Source organism: Acinonyx jubatus, chromosome D1 (genome assembly GCF_027475565.1).
Source record: "Acinonyx jubatus isolate Ajub_Pintada_27869175 chromosome D1, VMU_Ajub_asm_v1.0, whole genome shotgun sequence".
NCBI classification, from domain to species: Eukaryota; Metazoa; Chordata; class Mammalia; order Carnivora; family Felidae; genus Acinonyx; species Acinonyx jubatus.
In genome coordinates this window covers 5,276,740-5,297,311 of record NC_069390.1, presented here as the reverse complement: position 1 = coordinate 5,297,311, position 20,572 = coordinate 5,276,740, and the positions used below count along the sequence as shown (strand labels likewise).

At 60.9% G+C, this 20,572-nt stretch overlaps 3 protein-coding genes across 13 annotated transcripts; 2 read left to right on the top strand and 1 right to left on the bottom strand.

Annotated features, from left to right (window-relative positions):
* The first annotated feature begins 217 nt into the window (after nucleotides 1-217).
* On the top strand, nucleotides 218-6,127 carry RAD9A (RAD9 checkpoint clamp component A). Of its 5 annotated transcripts, none has more exons than XM_053202856.1 (12): nucleotides 218-431; nucleotides 519-589; nucleotides 995-1,123; nucleotides 1,555-1,669; nucleotides 1,782-1,849; nucleotides 2,973-3,028; nucleotides 3,437-3,546; nucleotides 3,652-3,761; nucleotides 3,841-3,905; nucleotides 3,978-4,118; nucleotides 4,884-5,088; nucleotides 5,174-6,127. In XM_053202856.1, the coding sequence occupies exons 1-12, from the start codon at nucleotides 398-400 to the stop codon at nucleotides 5,267-5,269; spliced, it is 1,200 nt and encodes a 399-aa protein (XP_053058831.1). In that variant the 5' UTR covers nucleotides 218-397; the 3' UTR covers nucleotides 5,270-6,127. The 5 variants fall into 5 exon arrangements, with proteins under 5 accessions (XP_053058831.1, XP_053058832.1, XP_026901204.1 ...); XM_053202857.1 differs by having other exon boundaries at nucleotides 220-431; nucleotides 3,996-4,118; XM_027045403.2 differs by lacking the exon at nucleotides 2,973-3,028 and having other exon boundaries at nucleotides 222-431; nucleotides 1,750-1,849; nucleotides 3,996-4,118.
* Nucleotides 5,901-9,171, bottom strand: PPP1CA (protein phosphatase 1 catalytic subunit alpha). The gene is made up of 7 exons (XM_027045405.2): nucleotides 9,011-9,171; nucleotides 8,336-8,467; nucleotides 7,953-8,183; nucleotides 7,270-7,374; nucleotides 6,652-6,875; nucleotides 6,434-6,568; nucleotides 5,901-6,359 (listed from the first exon to the last, which is right to left on the bottom strand). The coding sequence occupies exons 1-7, from the start codon at nucleotides 9,063-9,065 to the stop codon at nucleotides 6,249-6,251; spliced, it is 993 nt and encodes a 330-aa protein (XP_026901206.1). The 5' UTR covers nucleotides 9,066-9,171; the 3' UTR covers nucleotides 5,901-6,248.
* On the top strand, nucleotides 6,869-20,011 carry TBC1D10C (TBC1 domain family member 10C). 7 transcript variants are annotated; one of them, XR_008290238.1, is made up of 11 exons: nucleotides 10,332-10,636; nucleotides 11,382-11,481; nucleotides 11,680-11,787; nucleotides 11,876-11,982; nucleotides 12,183-12,297; nucleotides 12,918-12,983; nucleotides 13,106-13,295; nucleotides 15,046-15,200; nucleotides 15,502-15,865; nucleotides 16,261-16,359; nucleotides 19,984-20,011. XR_008290238.1 is itself a non-coding variant. In XM_053202853.1 (10 exons), exons 1-10 carry the CDS (start codon nucleotides 7,122-7,124, stop codon nucleotides 15,847-15,849), a joined length of 1,374 nt encoding a protein of 457 aa, XP_053058828.1. In that variant the 5' UTR covers nucleotides 6,869-7,121. The 7 variants fall into 7 exon arrangements, 6 of the variants coding, with proteins under 6 accessions (XP_053058828.1, XP_053058829.1, XP_026901202.1 ...); XM_053202853.1 differs by lacking the exons at nucleotides 16,261-16,359; nucleotides 19,984-20,011 and adding an exon at nucleotides 6,869-7,127 and having other exon boundaries at nucleotides 10,458-10,636; nucleotides 15,502-15,849; XM_053202854.1 differs by lacking the exons at nucleotides 16,261-16,359; nucleotides 19,984-20,011 and adding an exon at nucleotides 9,322-9,533 and having other exon boundaries at nucleotides 10,458-10,636; nucleotides 15,502-15,849.
* The last annotated feature ends 561 nt before the right edge of the window (nucleotides 20,012-20,572 follow it).

The following is a 20,572-nucleotide window of genomic DNA, read 5'->3' as shown; positions in this document are numbered from 1 at the left end:
AGCCCGGTGCTCGCTCCATGGCGGACGCGGGTGCGTAGCCGCCGAGGCCCAGCCTAGCCTGCCGGCCCGCTGCCCAGGGGCGCGAAAACGCAGGGGCCGGCGCTCCCGGCTCCAGTCCCCGCGCGGCCCGCCTCCCGACCGAGGACTCCGTCACGTGACGGCGGAGCCGGCGAGCGTTTTTCTCACGTGACGGAGGCGCCGGCGTGTGGGCCAATGAGAATGCGGGGCGGGGCTTCCGGGGGGCGGTGCGCGGGAAGGGAACCCCCGGGGGCCCCGCGGCGGCGGGCGAGACCCGGGGACCAGCCGCCTCCCCGGGGTTGGGTAGGGATCCGTTGCGGGCCGGCCGCCAGTCTCAGCTCGGTCTCGGGCCAGGCCCGGCCCCGGTCCTGGGCGCAGCATGAAGTGTCTGGTCACGGGCGGCAACGTGAAGGGTGAGTTGGGGGCGACCGGTGGGCGGGGGCACGTGGAACCGCGGGAGATGCCAGCCTAACCCCCGTTTCTTTTCTCCCTCCCCGCAGTGCTAGGCAAGGCCGTCCATTCCCTGTCCCGTATCGGGGATGAACTCTACCTGGAGCCCCTGGAAGACGGGGTGAGGGGGTGGGTGGGATTACAGCAGGGAGCCGGTTTCGCCTCCCATCAGGCCAGATGCCCTTGGGCAGATTTGTCTGCTGAGTTTGTTCCCCCCTCCCCCCACCCCGTTGTTGTGGCGTCAGTTTGGGCCCTGTCATCTTCCCTGGTCCCTGAAGTGCCCGGTGGCGGGTGGGGGGTGACTAGGGGAAAAGGCAGAGTATGTAGACCCCTTGCTGTGGGAGCAGTGCCGCCAGGGACTCAGGGAAGGCTTCCGGGAGAAGGCATCCGCTGACGGGACCGAGAGGGAGGATTTCCACAGGTGCCGGCGGAGGACAGTAGGGCAAGTGTGCGACAAAAGCCAGCCAGAGGGCAGGGCCGTCTCTGCCCCCTGACCGCATCCCTTTCCCTGCTCTTCCTGGCCCAGCTCTCTCTCCGGACGGTGAACTCCTCTCGCTCTGCCTATGCCTGCTTCCTCTTTGCCCCACTCTTCTTCCAGCAGTACCAGGCAGCCACCCCTGGTCAGGAAGCCCTGCGCTGTAAGATCTTGATGAAGGTGAGGCCCTTCCCTCATCAGCGGCCCTGTGCCGCTGCCCTGGAATGTGTCTGCTCTGGGACATTCAGTAGATACTGACTGGGGAGGGAGAGGTACTGCAGGAGCGAGCCAGTGTCAAATGCAGTGAGGGGCACAGTAAAGACCACAGAGCATAACGGGAGATACGGAGAGGGTGGTTGATCCTGCCTGGGTTTGGAGAGAGTGGTGATATTCGAGTTGGGCCTTGAAAGGTAGGTAAGTAGGTCTTTCAAGGCATCCCAGACAGGTGTAACAGCATGAACAAAGGCCCAGGAAGGCGTAAACGTTCTGCACGTTGTGGAGCTCCTTTCCTGCGGTGACAGTGCTGAGCCTGGGATGGCCAGGTCCTCCACGGGATGTGGAAGCTGGTCGGTGGAGGCACAGCACTGAGCCGCTGGATTTGCCCCGCTCAGTCGTTCCTGGCCGTCTTCCGCTCGCTGGCGATGGTGGAGAAGACCGTAGAGAGATGTTGCATCTCGCTGAATGGCAGGAACAGCCGCCTGGTGGTCCAGCTGCACTGCAGATACGGTGAGTGGGCAGCCGGCTGGCCACGGGGTCCCTGGGGTGGAGGTTAGCAAGACCCACTGAGACCCTGTCTGCCCATCCAGGGGTGAGGAAGACTCACAACCTGTCCTTCCAGGAGTGCGAGTCCCTGCAGGCCGTCTTCGACCCAGCCTTGTGCTCCCATGTGCTCCGTGCCCCCGCGCGGTGAGTCTGTCAGCTGGCTACAAGCTGAGCCGTGGGTCTTTTTTTCTTCTTTGGAGCTTCAAGAGTCAATTTAAGGAGATGCCTTCTTCGTTTTCTCTTCTACATTTGCTGTCGGGGTCTGGTCTGGCTCTTAGGCAGAGGCTGGAATGGAGGAGGGCGGTGCCCCAGGGTCCTCAGTATCTTCAGGAGCCTGTGTTCTCCACCCCAAAGGTCCAGCTTGGCTTTCTGGCCATTCAGACCCATTCTGACTCCTCTTTTAGAAGGCAGGTCTTTGAAGCACCTGGGTGGCTCAGAGCATCCGACTCTTGATGTTGGCTCAGGTCACGATCCCAGGGTCATGGGATCAAGCCTCGTGTTGGGCTCTGTGCTGGGTGTGGCGCCTGCTTGGGATTTTCTCCCTCTCTCTCTGTCCCTCCCTCACTTGCCCTTTCTCTCTCTCTCTCAAAATAAACTTTAAAAAATATTTAAAAAGAAAGAAAGAAAAAAAGCAAGCAGGCAACCAACCAAGCATGTCTTTGGTTTGCACGTAAATCCTCTCTCTGGCCTGAACAGCCTTGAACGTCCATCTTTAAGCTTTGTGGCTCAGGAGCTCAAAACCCTTCTCTGGTGGGGTCATCCTTCTGGGACTGTGTTCTTTCGAGAGCAGCCTCTTTTCCTATCCGCCTGGACTGTAGATTTGAGGAGTCCGCAGCCCAAGGAAGGAGGCTGGACCGGGAGGTCATGGTCCAGAACGGCTGCCTGAATACGCAGCCATGGGGGTGGGGCTCTGTTCTGGGAAGATCTGAACACCCAGGGGCAGTGCAGGACCTGGCAGATGGGGGCTCCAGTGGAGAACACTAGTGTGGAGAGGGGTAGCTCCCCTCCCACCCTCTGCTGGATGCTGCTTGTATTTGAGTAGCCCAAGGTCATGTTCATTTTGGTAGCCATAAGGTGTGGTATCTGAAGTTCCCTTTGAGTCCCTACAGTCTATTTTTCTGAGTTCTGTTGGGATAGTGCGCTCAGGACTCCTTTGGGTAAAGGAACAGGGAAGGGTATCACCTCTAGTCTGGATTTGGGTGCTATTTTTTTCTTCTAATGAGCAATTGTTTTTCCTTTTTTCACGGACAATTTCAAATATATGTAGAAGCAGATGCCCACTCCTGTCTCAGTTGTCTTGAGGCCAATTCCAGACGTTGTCTCGTACGTGAATACTTGTTAACGTGTATTCTAAAAAGATGAAGATTTAAGGCCTTTTTCTGAAGGCCGAGTTTATAGATGGCGCCGCTGTGGTTTCCCACCCCTCGGTGGGCAGGTACTGCCTGCCTGGTTCGGCCCATGCAACAGCCCACCCTTCCTGTTACCTCCTCTGGATTCTGCTCTGGTCTGCCCCATCCCTTGCGGTGGACTTTTCTCCAACAGCCCGAGAGCTTTGGATGGGGTAGGAACCAGGTCCTCCTCACCCTGTCCTCCCTCCCAGGGCGTGCTAGGTCTGGCACATGGTAGGTGTCTGTGCGCTAATAACCCGCACCACGGCTCTGCCTCAGCTCACCAAGAGCGAAGGCCCTGGGCAGGGCTAAGCCTTGGTGTGATGCTGTGCCCTCCTCACAGGGTCCTGGGGGAGGCTGTTCAGCCCTTCCCCCCCACATTGGCAGAAGTGACGCTGGGCATCGGCTCTGGCCGCAGGGTCATCCTGCGCAGCTACCAGGAAGAGGAGGCAGGTGAGGGAGCCAGACGCAGCCTGGGATGACTCGGGGGAGGGGGGGCAGCTGGGGTAAGAGGGGACAGGGCCCAGAGGCCTGGGTTCCTCCTGCTCCTGCCTCCAGACAGGACTGTCAAAGCCATGGTGACGGAGATGAGCATCGGGGAGGAGGACTTCCAGCAGCTGCAGGCCCAGGAAGGGGTGGCCATCACTTTCTGCCTCAAGGAATTCCGGGTGAGTTTCCCCCCAACACGCTCCCCACCCTGCCCTCCCGGCCCCGCCCAGGCTCACTGCTCTGCCTCTCCACTCCCAGGGACTCCTGACTTTCGCAGAGTCCGCAAACTTGTCTCTTAGCATTCACTTCGATGTGCCAGGCAGGTAATTCCCAGGCAGGGTGTGGGAGGGGAGGCTCTGGGCTGCCGGGAGCTGAAAAGCCCTGACCTGGCCCAGGACCTGTCATCTGCCTAGGCCAGCCATCTTTGCCATCAAGGACTCCCTGCTGGACGGACACTTCGTCCTGGCCACGATGTCCGAGTCGGACCTGCGCTCTCCAGAGCTACACAGGCTGGCGCCTCCGCTCCAGGCTCACAGGTGAGGATGCCCACCCGCCTGCCCACGCCTCCCCACTGCCATCTCTGTACCCTGGCCTGAGCCTGCAGTCCGTGTGCCACCCCCAGCACACACACTTCCTGTCAGGCCCCAGCCCCTACAGTACTCACAGCCCCTTCCAGCCCCGCAGGCTCAGCCTTCCTGATCAGCTGTGCTCAGAGATCCCTCCCACCCAGGGAAGTGTCCCCAAGGTCGGGCTGGCTTCCTTCTCTGGCTGAGTCCTCCCCTCTGAGCCTCTTCCCAGGCCAGGGAGGGAACAGGCTGCTGGGAGGCAGGGAGCTGCCTGGGGCTGGGGAAAACAGGTGGCTGGAAGGGCAGGTGGGATGGGGAGGATGGGCCCAGTGTAGCTGAAACAGAGGAAGTTTAGTCTGGCCCCCCGCCCAGCACGTCCCTGGGCCCCAGTGCTCTCCAGCTCTGTCTCCCGGGAAGGTGGAGGCTTTGGCCCCAGGTGGTCTAGCTCAGAGGATTTGATGCTCCCCTACCCAAACTGAGCTAAACTCGCTCCCAGGATGCCTCCCTCAGGCCCTGATCTGAACTCTGATCAAATGGATTCCAGGTCCACTCCCTGCAGGAAGCCTCCACTTAACCACTACGTCTTTTCTCCTCCAAGTGAATGAGAAAGTAGTAAAGCCAAGGGATCATCACTGGTCACAAGGCTTTTACAGCCCCCTCTGAGTCCTCTAAGGAGGGGCCCTGCCTCTGTACCCTCTTTTCTCCCTGTTCCTGACACCGTGTTCCTGCCTACAGCACACCCCACCTGGATGACTTTGCCAATGACGACATTGACTCTTACATGATCGCCATGGAAACTACTGCAGACATCGAGGGCTCCCGGGCAGTACCCTCTGTGTCCTTTTCACCTGGCCACCAGCCCCCTGCTAGCCCTGGCCCCTACTCAGAGGACAACGACACTGAGCCCAGTATAGAGCCTGGGACTCCCCCCCCCAAGAAGGTAGGAGCTGGAGATGGAGGCAGGGGTGGGAGGCAAGGAGGGAGCAGCCTCCAGAACTCACCCCGCTTCCTCTGCTCCCTTCCAGTTCCGCTCGCTGTTCTTTGGCTCCATCCTCGCCCCTGCACACTCCCCTCCCGGCCCCAGCCCTGTGCTGGCTGAAGATAGTGAGGGTGAAGGCTGAACTGAGAACAAGCCCGTGTCCAGAGGCCCTGGACTAGACGAAGCCACGGCCTCCCCCTTCCCCCAGAGAGCTGATCTCTGCCCTGGTGGGTGGTAAAGGCAGGCTGTGCTGGAGTGGAGCTGGTTGGTCTTGTCCCCACCTCAGACCCCTCCCAGCTGTCTCTGACTAGCCTGGGTCCTGTCTTCCCTCACCAACTCCCAACCAATCATGTCTGTTCCCAGGCTTGGCACTGAGCTGCCACCTGATGGGAGGTCCCTCACCTGTTCCTCCCCGTAGGCCTTCAGGCCAGACTCCTAACTACGCAGCCAGGGTGGACACCTGCCTTCCCTAAGACAGAAGTCACAAAGGGGCTCTTGGCCCCTGCTGCTCTCCCAGCTTTGCCAACCATGACGTGTCCCTTCCTTAAACCCTGGGCACGCCCCTGGGATCCCTTTAGCCGGCAGACTATTTTTCTTGCTTTCTCTATGCTGTCTGGCCCTGGTTTGGAATTCTAAGCCCCCGTGGACCCGAGCCTGTGGCTGGGGTTGCCTTGGCTGGCGCCCCATGCCCGGCAAGCCTGTCCTCCCAAGCGGCTCTGGGCAGAAGGGCTGCCAGGCTCAGTATTTGGGACAAGGGAGACAGAGGCCGTGGCGAGAATCCAGCTTTGACCTTTATTCAAGAGACCAGATGGGTCGCCCCAGGATCTGTCTGTTGGCCCTGAGGCCAAGCGAGGCTGGAAACCCACATCTGGCCCTGCTTTGCCCTGAGCTGCAGCCTCAGCCCCAGGGTCCTGCTTGTCACCACCGCCGGTGCAGGCGGAAGGAGCCCTGGGGGACTGGACGCTGCTATCGATTCATTAAAAAAAAAGAAAAAGAAAAATATACCAAGGCTCCGTGCTCCCCGTGACAGGTGGGCCTGGGGGGAGCCAGCACGAACCCCCCAACGGCCACATAATTTCTGTACAATCCACCATCTGGGGCAGAGTGCGGGCACGTGGAGGCTATTTCTTGGCTTTGGCGGAGTTACGGGGTGGGGTGATGGGCCGGCCTCCAGGGTTCAGGCCGCTGAACTGCCCGTATTTCCCCTTGTTCTTGTCAGCGGGCTTGAGGATCTAAAAGAGACAAAGCTGGTCAGGCTCACGGGCTAAGCCGTGGGGTCACAGGCCCCTTCCTTCCCCATCCCCACCTGGAAGGAGCACATGAGCGTCTCATCCACACTCATCATGGCGCCTGCGTTGTCAAACTCGCCACAGTAGTTGGGAGCTGAGAAGAGTGTCACCAGCTGCCGCTTGGCAAAGAACTCATAGCCGTCTTCCACCACCTGGAGGAGGATGGGGGCAGTTAGCTCAGTAGGTGCTAGCTACCAGGCCCCGGCTCCCCCCCAGCCCAGGGCGGCCAGCCCACCTGGTGTGCCCGGCAGATGAGGTCCAAGTCGTGTTTGTGTAGGAACTTGGCCACTACCTCAGCCCCAAAGGTAAAGGAGACACCACGGTCATTCTCGCCCCAGCCCTGCACGTCCTTGTCAGGGTCAGACCACAGCAGGTCACATAGCAAGCCCTGGTCAGGCACGTCTGTTGGCCGCATGATACGCCGAATCTGCTCCATGGACTGCAGGTCCGGGGACAGGCCTGGGGCGCGTGGGGGGAAGGGGGACACAGGTCACTTTTCTCAAACCAGCCTCGAAGCCCTCCTGCTCCAGAAAGCCTTTGCCGGTCAGTCTCCCCTCACCCACCACCACCTGGCTCTCTCCCAGAGTCCCAGGAGGCCAGGCGGGCAGAAGTCCTCGCCTTCTGCCTCTTCAGGTTCCTGCCCTCAAGGACCAAAGAGCTCTCTGAACAAAGGAGACAAAGTACATTCACGATGCCAAGGCCAAAATGGGGGTGAGTGCGACCTAACGCCGGGGCGGGGGGGGCGGGGGGGCTTTCTGGAAGATGTGACATGCAAACCAAGACCCCTGGGATGTGGCCTGGGGCTCTTCCTTCCCAGACATTCCTTCCACACGTGCCTCAGAGACACCCTCACCTCCATGGCAGCAGAAGATTTTCTCGTCCACAATGGCAGCAATGGGCAGGCAGTTGAAGCAGTCGGTGAAGGTTTTCCACAGTTTAATGTTGTAGCGCCTCTTGCCTGCCAGGAGGGAGATGCCTCGTGAGGCCCAGCTGCACCCCCCCCCCCCCGGCACACTTGTGGGCCACTCAGACACAGCTGGGGGAAGAATGGAAGGCAAGAGAAGCCCCCTTCCCCAACTCCACTGGCTACCAGCCGTCCTGGAAGAATTCTAAAGCAGCGGAGTCCACAGGAACCTGAGTTCCAATATGGAACAACCCACCCCCACCCGGTGAGCAGGGCCAGGCCAAGACTAGGTCTGGTTTATCTCCGCTTCTGGTAGACAGAACCCAGTCCAAATAGGCATCCTAAGTGCTTAATGGATGTACTGGAGGGGAGTGTCATCAGGCAGGGCCCCACATGAGAATATATATGGTCCTCAGTCAACAGCCATTCACCAGACCCCTCCTGAGTGCCAGGCCCCGTGCCAGGAGGGCAGGGTGGAGAGCCATGAACCGACGTGCACCCTTCATAGAGCTCATACTCTGCAGGCACCTGTCAGACACTAATACCTCTACTGCCAGGCCAAATGTGAGGGTCCCACTGAGTAGCGGAGTCCCTCACAGACTTGGGCAACCCCAGATACTCTGCCTACTCACACTCATCATAGAAGCCATAGATGCGGTTGATGCTGGCACACTCGTGGTTCCCACGGAGCAGGAAGAAGTTCTCTGGGTACTTGATCTTATAGGCCAGCAGCAGGCAGATGGTCTCCAAAGACTGCTTGCCCCGGTCCACGTAGTCCCCCAGGAAGAGGTAGTTGCTCTCTGGAGGGAAGCCGCCGTACTCAAATAGCCGCAAAAGGTCGTAGTACTGGCCATGGATGTCACCTGTGACCCAGAGAACCTGTTCAGCACTAGGTGCAGGGGTTACACTTGAACCCAGGACCAAGTCTGGGCTCCAGGGAGGAGCAATCCAAGGACTTGGAGGGGAGGAAGATTCCACTTTCAGAAAGCAAAAGGGGCCTGGGCAGGGGGCTCACCGCAGATCTTGAGGGGTGCCTCCAGCTCCAGAAGAATGGGCTGGCTCAGGAAAATCTCCCGTGATTTGAGGCACAGACCACGGATCTCGTTTTCTGTTAGCTGTACATTCTTTCCAGGCCGCGAGCCCTGCACTGGGGACGGAATGGGGCATCAAGACTCTGGTCCCTCAGGCAGGAGGAAGGTGGACGACGCAAGTGGCCCTATGGGCACATCTGGGGGCTCAAGGGCCTTCTGGGCCCCTCCTTGCCCCAGGGGCAGCTGTCGCTGTTGAGCCTCCCAGGACCTCCGCCTCGGGCCTCCCAGGTCGGGACCCCTCCAGGAGAGGGGTCTGCTGTGCCCAGGGGCCTGCCATCCAACACCCCACCCTACCCTACGGCGCAGGACCCCTGGGAGGGGTGGAGCTAGGTTTCTTAGGTTTCTCCCTCGCCCCGAGAGCGCAGGTCGACCCGTGCGCCCCGGGCCCAGGAGAGGGGGCTGTCCCCTCGAGCCAGGGGGTCCCTGGAGCCCCCCCAGGCGCGCTGCGACTGGGGGGCAGCCGCAGCGGCGGGACCTCGCGGCCCGTCCCCGCCCAGTCTAAGCTGGCCCTGGGAGGGGCAGGCCCGCCCGCGCACCACTTCCGGGCCAGGCAGGGGGCCCGGGAGCGGCGGGCGCCGACCTCCCCCGCCCCGGCCAACCTTCCAGCAGGCGCCCGATGATAGAGTCCAGGTTGAGCTTCTCGCTGTCGGACATGGCGGCGCCGCCGCTCCGGCCCAGCAGCTCCGGGCCCACTCCTGCCGCCCGCCCTCCCGCTGCCTCCTTCCGGCCTGGCGCTCCTTCCGCCCGCCCCAGCCCGCCCCGGCCTGCCGCCCCGCCTCCTCGGCCTGCCGCCCCGCCCCGCGCGCGCTGCCCCCGCGCTCTAGCGCCCCCGCCGGACGCCGGGAGCAGCGGCCGCGGCGGTCCGGAGGCGGGGCATAGGTGGCGGGGCGGGGCGGGGCGGGGCGGGGCGGGGCGGGGCTTGCGCTGGGTTTGGGTGTGTGTGTCCAGGACGGAGCCCGGCCAGTGGGGTGGGGCTTGGTGGGGCGGGGTCGAGTCTGGTCCCTCCCCTGACGAATGACCGAGTCCAGTTCCGAGGGTATGGGACCGGAAATACCGTGGAAGTTGTTTTTCTCTATCAAAGACTGACCAGTCTTTCCCACCCACCCTGGGCGGGAGTGTGGTGTGAGTACGTTAATAACTGTCTCCCCATACACTACGGATTAAGTCCTCAAGGTGCAGAAAAAGAAACTGAGGCTCAGAGATAGCAAGGGGCTGGGCCAAAACCCCAGCTTCACATTCATGGAGGACCTTTACCTCCTGAGTCTTTGTGGCCCCCAGGCAGCTGGCCAGACTCAGACACCCACCGCGTTTTGGTCCACACTGTGGTGCGCGCTAAGTTAATATTTTTTTTATAAGTTCCGTCATTGCTTCTTGAGTGCATAATAACGCTGCATTATGTGCGTGTCCAAAGCATTACTTTGTAAAGAGCAAAACTATAATAAACCATAGTTCTCACTGGAATCCTGAACTGCTTTACGTGCCGGTAACCTCAAAACTGGAGGTGGCCTGGCCTCTGTACCTCTGCTGGGCCCTGACCCGTCACACCCATGGCGGAAACCTAAGCCTGCCGCCATCCAGCCCACTGGGGCCCACGGAGAGCCCACGGGAAGGGTGGGAGGAGCCCACAGCACTGGGGCAGACCGGAAGAGCCTCGGGGAGGAAGGGGTGACCCCCCCCCCCCACACTCGGGAGGGTAGTGTGGGAGGGGCCCCCCAGCGGGTTGCTGTCTGCTACTGAGGAGGAAGTGAGAGGAGGAGGTGAGGTGCAGCAGGGAGGTAAGCTGGGCTGGGGGGGGGCAGGGGCAGGGGCTGGGCCTGGGGCTGGGCCTCTATGCAGAGGTCTGGCTTTTCTGCCACTTCAGGGCCCACCCTCCCCTCCCCTCCCCCAATAAAAGTGGGGACAGAAGGAGCTTGGTGAGATACCCCGAAGCCTCTTCCCTCTGAACCCCACAGTCAGGTCCTCAGGCTGGGGACCGGCTGGATGGGAGCCCAGGCCCCAGGCTGCTCAGGAGTTGCCTCTCACCCTGGCTCTCCCCACATCTTGCAGCCTGTTGTAGCAGGGGTCTGGGGCACCATGGCCCAGGCCCTAGGGGAGGACCTGGTGCAAACTTCAGAGCTACAGGATGACTCCAGCTCTTTGGGATCTGACTCCGAGCTGAGTGGGCCCGGCCCATATCGCCAGGCTGACCGCTATGGCTTCATTGGGGGCAGCTCAGCAGAGCCAGGGTAAGTGGGGGAGAGATGGGGGGCAGCGGGGTGCTGGGGCTGAGGATGGGGGCTGAGGGATGAATTTTAGAGTGAGGCTCAACCGCGAGGGTCCTGGAGGGTCTGGGGGCTCAGCCAGTGTCACCCCTTCTCACACTCCAGGTAGAATCCTAAAGCCAGCAGGGCTGAGACAAGACTGTCTCTGATCTGTCTCTTTTACCCTGAACCTCCAATGCTTTGCACCTATCCTTAAGGCCAAACATCCTTCCCCTTTTAATCTCTGCCCCAATAATCCCAGAACCTAACCAAAGAACCCACACCTCTTCCCTCACCCTCTCCCTTTCCCAATACACAGGAAAACAAGTGCAGATAGGAACTTGCCCGAGGTCACCGCGGAGACCAAATAGAACTACATTCAAACTCAGGACTCCTGGCTTCTAGTCCGGGGCTCTGTCCACTTAGCTTCTCTTAGGAGTTGTCTGTGTTCCTACCCTGGGGGACGGCCAACCAGCCCCTCCCCCAGCACACACCTACACACCCCCTTCAGCCTCTCCTGCTTCTGCCCACATCAGAGCCACATCCTTTCCTGTCCCCATGACAACGATTGGCAACTCCTGGGTGACAGGTCACCCCCCTCCCGCCCCAGGGCTCCCCAGAGATCTCCAGGGCCAGGAGCTGAGTTTACCTGGGTAGCATGAAGGGTGGCAGATGTGGGCTCTAGGTAACAGCTGGCCCACACCTCGACACCTGTGTCGTGTGCCCTCAGGCCCGGTCACCCTCCTGCAGACCTTATCCGCCAGCGAGAGATGAAGTGGGTAGAGATGACCTCACACTGGGAGAAAACCATGTCTCGGCGATACAAGAAGGTGAGGGGACGATGGTCCCATTGCCTCTGCCCGTGCCCTGGCAAAATTTACCCCTCCGGATCCCGGGACCTCCTGCCTTTTTCCCCTACCGCCCAAGGTGACCCTTGCCCCACGACAGGCTGGGGCTTGGGACCTGCCAACAGAAGCAGGAGAGGCTGGCCTCGCTGTTCTAACGGGACTCCTTGGCCTCACCCACAGGTAAAGATGCAGTGCCGGAAAGGCATCCCCTCGGCTCTGCGGGCCCGGTGCTGGCCTCTGTTGTGCGGGGCCCAAGTGTGTCAAAAGAACAGCCCCGACACCTATAAGGTAATAGAGTTGGCAGGGGTCCTGCCTGCCCTTCTCAGAGCCCCTCGCCACTCCGAGCCCTCACCCCCACCTTCCTGTCCACCCACAGGAACTGGCCAAGGCCCCTGGAGACCCACATTGGATGGAGACCATCAGCAGGGACCTGCACCGCCAGTTCCCTCTGCACGAGATGTTTGTGTCACCTCAGGGTCATGGGTAGGAGGCCAGGGACCCCCAGAGACCTCCGGCCCCACGATCCCCAGGGCACTTCGGCCCAGGCCCCCACCTCAGCTTTATATCCTTCCATCTCAGGGGACCCAGTGAGGCCCAGGGGGGCTGGGGCCTGGGAAGGGGCCGCCAGTGGGTGGGGAAGGGGTGCCTGGAGGACTGACCCCTAATGGGGTCTTCTGGTACAGGCAGCAGGGGCTCCTGCAGGTACTCAAGGCCTACACGCTGCATCGGCCCGAACAGGGCTACTGTCAGGCCCAGGGCCCTGTGGCTGCTGTGCTGCTCATGCACCTGCCCCCAGAGGTGAGTGCCCTAGACCCTACATCAGGGATTCGAGACCCTGACACCCCAACCCCAGTGATCCGTGACCCCCAACCCCAGGAACTCTGGACTCAGGGACCTGGGATCCTTGACTCCCAGATCCTGTCCTAGTGACCTGGGGCCTCATGACCACCAACCTCCGTGACCTTCAAGGCTAACGATCTTGACTCCAGAAACCTGGGACCTTTGGCCCCTGAGCCCTGTCCCGGTGATCTGAGAACCTGGATGTCATCACCTTGACTTCACAACTCCTGATTTTGAGCCCCGTGACCATGACTTCTGACCCTTATGACCCCCCAAGAACCCAGGACTTGAACTCTGGGACCCTCCCAACCCTTGACCAGTGAGCCCCAACTCTGTGACTCTGAAAATCAATACTGTGAGCCCTGTGACTTCCACCTTCCTAAACCCATCATCGGCCTCTACCTGGGCAGTGAGGAGTCTTTCGGTCAGAGCCTGAGTTTAGGCTGCGTTTAGGCTCCAGGCTCCAGAGCCACCCCCAGATGATGCCCAGGCCCTCCCCCGTGCTCTTTTTGCCTGCCCTGTGCTTCCCTCTGTGGTCCCCTCGGTGCGGGCATTCACGGCCTGTGCCCCTCCCGCAGGAGGCCTTCTGGTGCCTGGTGCAGATTTGTGAGGTCTACCTCCCTGGCTACTACGGGCCCCACATGGTGAGAGGCTGGAGGGGGTCGGAGGGCACAGGGGAGGGGCTGGGCAGGCAGGAGCCTAGGGACTGAGAGGGGCAGCCCGGGGTTTGCGAGTCGTGCTGACGGACGGACGGACGTGGCTGCAGGAGGCTGTGCAGCTGGACGCTGAAGTGTTCGCGGCCCTGCTCCGGCGGCTGCTCCCGCGCGTGCACAAGCACCTGCAGCAGGTGGGCGTCGGGCCTCTGCTGTACCTGCCCGAGTGGTTCCTGTGCCTCTTCGCCCGCTCCCTGCCCTTCCCCACGGTGCTGCGCGTCTGGGATGCCTTCCTCAGCGAGGGTGAGTAGGCAGCTGGAGGCGGGGCGTGGCCAGGGCCGGGAGCCTGGGGTGCGCACGGGGACGGACGAGCGCACCAGCCGTGCCTGGCCCCACCTGCCGCTGCCAATCCCGGCCTGGGTGGGGGTGCCAGAGTGTGTTCAGGGTGATGGCGTCGGGTTGGCGCTGGGGGAGCAGCACAGCCCCTGCCTGCACGTCACCAGTGTCATCCCCAGCTTTGCGCCTGTGGTGAGACCCCCTTAGGGAGGGCAGGCTCTGCCTGGAGGCGGGCTGGGGGCAGAGGTGGGGAGATCGATCGCAGCAGTGGCGCTGTTCAGGGACTGGGCTCGGTAGGCACGGCCAGCGGCAGGGACGCGGCCAGTAGGAGCGTAACAGCGCTCATCCCCGGAGCCCACAGGCACTGGGTGCCAGGCACTGCTATAGACACTGGGATCACCAGCATGAAGGACACCTACATTCCGGTGGGGGGCGGGGGAGACAGCAGTAACCATATAACAAGATATTTATAGAGGTGCCTGGCTGGCTCCGTCGTAGAGCATGCGACTCTTGATCTTGGGGACGTGAGTTCAAGCCCCACGGTGAGCATAGAGCTTAAAAAAAAAGAGAGCAGGTATTTATAGGTTGTCCTAAGTGCCACGAAGAAAATAAAACAAGGGATGTGACAGAGTGTTAGGGGCGCAGTGGGAGGAGAGTGCTGTTTTCAAGATGCTTTTGGCCTCTGCATGGGGGGAGGCATAAACTGGCAGGGCCCGTGTGGAGGCCGCGAGGCCGGGAGAGACACTGTCCACAGGGTCGCGGCTACAGATGACTTGGCGGGCACGGGCGTGGAGAAAGATGAAGCCAGAGAGGTCGGGCCGAGAGTGAGTGGAGTCGGGGCCCAGCTGAGCCGGACGTTTCAGGACGTGGGGGCTCTGCCTCGGGACCCCCATGGGCAACCCACCTGCGTCCTGTTCTGTGCGGGTTGTCTGGCAGTCGCAACTAAAAGCTGGTAGACGTCAATCGGTACATTTATTGAGCACCTGCTGTGTGCCCCATCGGCTCCAGGCCCCCTTGGAGTTCTGGCCGCAGGTGTTCAAGTTGTCATGTACGCATCACCGCCTCTCCAGCCTCGGACCTCCGAGGCCCGGCAGGGCAGGGCTGGATCAGTTGGCTGAGCCCTCTGCCGCCCTCTCCGCTAAGGACAGGACGGGCACTGTGAGGGGCTCCTTTCATCGTGATGGTGACATGACTGGTGGCTCTCATCTCTTTATGAGTCAGAGCTGTCACCGGGCCTCATTGGTCCCCGAGGCTGCCCGGAAGGGATTCTGAGGCCCCGGGAACAGCCCGAGGTCACACCGGAGTGTGCCTGAGAGCGTGCAGGCATGTGCGTGTGCCCGTGTGCACTGTGCTCTTGGCTCAGGGGTGAAGAGCTCTGGCTGGAATCTCTCCAGAGCAAGAAGGTCACTGGTCTTAACTGGCACCCACTTGGCCCTTCCTTGTAAGGACGAGTTGCTGAGGCCCAGAGAACAGGCTTGGGTGAAGCGGGGGCAGCCCCCGGCTCCTGGCGGGCTGCTTTGCTCCCACGTGTCTGCGGCTGCAGAGACTTACTCATCAGTGCCCCCAGTTGCAGCCCCACCGTCGTTCATTGCTCCTGGTCTGAGTCAAGGCCGCAGAGCTGCAGGAGGGTGGAAGGAGTGTGGCCAAGAGCAGGTTCAGGTGCAGGACTGAGGAGGGGCAGGGCTGGCCCTGCATTGAGTGAGCCCCTGGCCTGCAGGTGTGAAGGTGCTGTTCCGTGTGGGGCTGACGCTGGTGCGCCTGGCGTTGGGCACCACAGAACAGCGCCTGGCCTGCCCGGGCCTCCTGGAGACGCTCGGTGCCCTACGAGCCATCCCCCCCACCCAGCTGCAGGAGGAGGTCTTCATGTCTCAGGTGGGTGCCCCCTGCCTGCCTTCCACAATGGCCCAGCTCCTGCTGCTCAACTGGGGAAACTGAGCCTCACGGCAGGAAGTCAGAGTGAGACCCCGGAGCTCAGTTCCTGTCCTCTGAGCAGCAGAGAATGTGAAAACCCCAGGCTTCAAGCGGCTTTCTATGGTTCCCTTAGCGAGTCTGGCTGTCAGTCCCTCAGCCCTCAGCCGCTTCCTGGGGCTGGGTCCTGCCCGCCCTGTGGGGACCTGACGGTTTCCTGCCCTCCCCCAGTCCGGGCACACTCAGCGCCAACCGCCCCTCACAGGTGCACAGCGTGGCCCTGTCTGAGCATGACCTTCAGCGGGAGATCAGGGCCCAGCTGGCCCAGCTGCCTCAGTCAACGTCCGGGCCACCCCCAAGGCCGCAGGCCCGCCTGCCTGGGGCCCAGGCCATCTTCGAGGCCCAGCAGCTGGCAGGAGCGCGGGGAGGCGCCAGACCCGAGGTGCCCCGAATAGTGGTGCAGCCCCCGGAGGAGCCCAGGCCACCACGGCGCAAGCCCCAGACCCGAGGCAAGACTTTCCACGGGCTCCTGACTCGGTCCCGGGGCCCTCCTGTTGAGGGCCCCTCCAGGTCTCATCGAAGCTCCACCTCCTTCCTGGATACCCGATTCTGAAGGTCTCACTGCTGAGGTACCATGGACTCGGCGTCCCCTAACCCCAAGTGCCCGGTTGCCTGATGCCTGCCCCACAAATGGCACCGCACTTTACCGCCGGGATTTGGCGAATCAGCTCCCTTCCCGCAGACCGTGTCGGACACAAGGGTGAAGGAAGGTCACATGGTGTGGTTTCAGGGGCCCAGACCTGCCATTCTCCCGCGGAGCTGTCCCGGTGCTGGGCCCTTGCAAGAATGGAAGCTGAAGGACTGTGGGGTTAAGGGCAGCTGGCTGGGCGAGGGGCCCCCGCGGGGCTCCTGGGGAGGCCTAGAATAAAGTCTGGGCAGAAACCTGCCTGGAGTTGGACTGAGTGCTCTCCACCCCCAATTGGAGACCAGCTGCCCCTCCACTCCCACCCTCACTCCCTCACAGCCCGGCCTCTCCTAGTCCAGCCCCGGTTTGGTTGGAACAGGATACACTGCGGCTGCCCATTGGCTGATGAAAGGTGGTTGCCAGCAACAGGAGCCAATGGTAAGCCGCCTTGCCGGGCCTCTGGTGGGGGGCGGGGCAGGTAAGGCTCTGGCACCTGTGGAAGGAGGGTTCCCCCAGTGGATGCTGGGCCCAGGAGGGGGCTCTGTCCCCTATTCCTCCCCTCCCCCCCACCAGGCTGGTTCAGGACCCCCAAGGATGGGGGTACTCTAACCCAAGCCCGCCCCCCACCCATGGTCCTGGTCTGGTCCTCGGAGACAGCTGCGCAAGAACAAAAGCCTACTGTGCCAGGACAAAGGCCCCTTGCCCCCTTCCAAAGCCTTGACTGCACCCTCTTGGGACTGCTGCCATGGAAACTCCCTCCCACATTCGATAATTGCCCCTGTGGGTGCCTGGGGTGCCTGGGACACGAGCCATCGCCAGGACAACAGGGCCGGTTCCGATGCAGGCTGTGTCCCTACAGTGCCCATTCCCGGGTGCCCTGCCTCCCCGGAGGCCCGCCCCTGCAGGGTGGAGGGTGGAGAGTGGAGGGTGGAGGGTGGCAGGGCATGGTGGGACTCTGGAGTACTGGGACAAAGCATCTGGACTCTTACTTAGATGGTGGAGTATTCAATCTGTTCCTCCCAATGGCTGTGCTGGAACACCAGCCTGGCCACTGGTCAGACCCCTGATTTGGAATGTTCTGGTGACAGGGCCACCGGCTGTAGGCACGCACCTGCTCTTACATATGTTCATATAGCGCTTCTTATGTGCCTGGCCAGGCCCTGGCTCTGGGGCCAACCATCCTGCACCCAAGGAGCCTATGGCCCGGAAGAGAGAACACAGAGGTCCGGATCCAGATCTGCGGAGTTTCCTGGGGGAAACCGAGGCTCAGAAAGGGAGGGAACTTGGCCAAGACCTCGCTGCCCATGGCAGACCCAAGGTTTATCCCTGCCTCCGTACCGGCAGCCATGAACCTGTCCCCCCTATAGCTGGGCACCCACCCAGCTCTGTCCTCCTGGGGATGTTTTCTCTCCTGCTCCCACCCACTCCCTAGCCCTGCCCCAGCCCCTTGGAATGTGGGGCAGCGGCTGGGCCCCTGTGAGTTAAAGAGAGCTTCCAGGGCCTTCCCTTCCTCCTCCCCACCCCACTAAAGTACCTGTCTGTAGCTTAACAATAACCTAGTCATCTGCAATTCCCAGAATACTTTCTCAGAGCCCCCCTCCCCCCCCCCCCCCGCAGGTAGCACTGATAGCCTTATTACAAAAGGGGGCAAGTGGAGGCTGGCGAAGCTGAGTGCCCAGCCCAAGATCACAGTGAGGGGCAGAGCCACTAGGGTACAGGGCTCAGTGAGTTCTAGGCACCTTAGGCTTAAGGCATAGAATGCAGTCTTTGTAGCAGATAGAGTGGGGGGATCTGCTCCTAGAGTCTGCTCATAAACTCCCTACCCTCCATGGGCTCAGCTCCTCTGCTGGGAGAGTGGGGAAGCAGGAAAGCAGCAATCTCGGCCCTGGGCCCCGGGGAATCTGTCGTGAGGCTGGGAGGGAGGCCATGGTGACAGTGGGTCCCACTGGCTAGAGACCCTAGGGGCAAATGGTCTCCGGCAGGACTCCTCCAGCTAGGGCTGAGTCACTGTGTTTTCTACTCGGGGAAGCATGGCAGGTGCCATTATCAACCATCTACGTGGGGAACCCGAGCCAGGCGGGGTGTGGGGGGCGTCCAACCAGAAGAGAACTAGCTCCCTCCTCGTGTAAACCCTTACCTGCGCACGACATCCTCACAAGACTATGCTAGCCGCTAGGACACCTGCACGCTACTTGGGAAAAGATCTGTCTCCTCCAGGCACCTGCAGCTCCACGTGGCAGAGGGAAGGTCACCACTGAGCTGGGTACCTTTGTGCAGTGAGCAACCTGCACAACCACACTCAGTAAACCTGGCAGCCCCGGCTCCCGACAAACCTGCTCGGAAAGGGGCTCAGGGAAGGCAAGCCATACTTCTGACAGCACTCAGCCCGCAGGGACTGAAGCTGGGATGGCGCCCAGTGATGTCCATTGGCCTGGGACGGCCCAAGGGACAGGAGTAGGGGCCAAGCAAAAAAGTGGAAGGGCAGGGGCGCCTGGCTGGCTTAGTCGGAAGAGCATGTGACTCTTGATCTCGGGGTCATGAGTTTGAGTTCCACATTGGGTGGAGAGATTACTTAAAAATAAACAAATAAACGGGGGCGCCTGGGTGGCTCAGTCTGTTGAGCGGCCGACTTCAGCTCGGGTCACGATCTCATGATTTGTGAGTTCGAGCCCCCACGTCGGGCTCGCTGCTGTCAGAGAGGAGCCTGCTTCAGATCTTCTGTCCCCCCACCCCGACTGCTCCCCCACTTACCTGCTGTCTCTCAAAATAACCGAACATTTGAAATAAACAAACAAACTTACTAGTGGAAGGCAGTTGGATCCCCGCCATGGCCCCCATCTTGGGCCGCCACCCACCCAGGGGGTCCCCCCATCCCCACACCGTCCGGAAGCCAAACTTGGGCTCCCCGCAGTCCTCACACAGGAAATGCCCTCTTACCCTCTGAGCCTCGCTTGCCTCATCTGTAAGTGGCAGAGACTCTCGTAACTGCCCCCTCACAGGGTGAAGGGAGATACAGCACGCAAAGCCCTCCGCACAGCACAAAGTCAAGACACGCTACAGGGGAGCGCTTACCTTCTGCTAGGTGCCCCCTGCCCTGCCAAGCCTGGGCTAACATTTGCACCATAATCCCCACTCGAGGATGAAAAACCTGAGTCTGCAGAGGCTGCATGGCTTGTGTTAAAAACAGGAGGCTCGGGGCGCCTGGGTGGCTCAGTCGACTTCAGCTCAGGTCGTGATCTCGCGGTCTGTGAGTTCGAGCCCCGCGTGGGGCCCTGTGCTGACAGCTCAGAGCCCGGAGCCTGCTTCAGGTTCTGTGTCTCCCTCTGTCTCTGCCCCTCCCCTGCTCACACTCTGTCTCTCTCTAAAAAATAAATAAATAAACATTAAAAATTAAAGACAAAAACAAAACAAAAAACCCCCAGAGGCTCAAAATGGAGATGCTTATGCTTAGTCCCACTTTGCCAAACCCAGTCTCAGCTCTCCCAGAAATGAATTTTTTTTAATGTGTATTTATTTCTGAGAGAGACAACATGTGCACAAGCAGGGGAGAGGTGGAGGGGGGCGGCACAGAGGATCCGAAAGCAGGCTCCACGCTGACAACCGAAAGCCGAGAGCCTGATGCGTGCGGGGCTCCACCTCGAGGACTGCGAGATCATAACCTGAGCCCAAGTCGGACACTTAACCGACTGAGCCCCCCTGGACGCCCCTCAGAAATGGATTCTTAAACCAGGATCGGGAATCACCCGTCAGCACTAGTTGGGCAATGTGCTTGATAGACTTCTGCCGTTCCCTAAAGGAAAGTGATCTTACAAGAACCCACTTTTTTTTGCCCAGTGCAACTTCTTTGCCCTTGCTCCCCTCTGCCCATAAGTCTTCCGCTCTGCACAGCCTCTCAGAGCTCCTTTCTATCTGCTAGATGGGATGTTGCCAATTTATGCATCGTTGGATAAAGCCAATAGAATATTTAAAATTTACTCGGTTGAGTTTCAGTTTTTAACTCTTGTTAACTGCCAAGGCTCGTGCTCCTTGGTGACATCCGTGCCCCACCCCTGCACCCACCAGTGGGATCACAGTGGAGCTCGGGCTACCCGCGCAGCAAGAGAACGGACTTCTCGAGATGTTCTTGAGGTGTTCTTCTGTGGGTGCTTGGGTGAGTGCGGCCGGGCATCATGTTGTTTGTCTTGAGGAGGCCGGGTGTGACCGCTGGCGTCCAGCAGACTTGGGCGAAGCAGATCCTATACATCCCCCCCTTCCCGTGCTCAGATCCACTGGGAACCCCACAGCTTGGGCACCCCCTTCCCTCTTGGCCCCCTGCAGGGCAGAGGGTACCCCAGGAAACTGGGACCGCCCCACTCGTGGGGTCTTCTTACTGATTGGTGCCTACTCTGGCGGGGACCAGGAGAGGTGAGGCAGGAACCCCACAGATGTACGGGGACCCCTGCCTAACAGGGGCTTCTGAGACAGTCTGCCCTAGGCCAGAGTGCTCTGGCTAAGACACATTGCTGTGGGCTGGATGCGCTAGGGAGCCCAGGACTCTATCCAAGGGCAGGACTCCAGACTGTGTGCCCCGACTGCTCTCCTGGCCACCCCACCCCCAAAGGCCAAGGGCAGCCCGGCCACCGGTCTCTGCCCTCTCGGCTTCTCCCTCTCC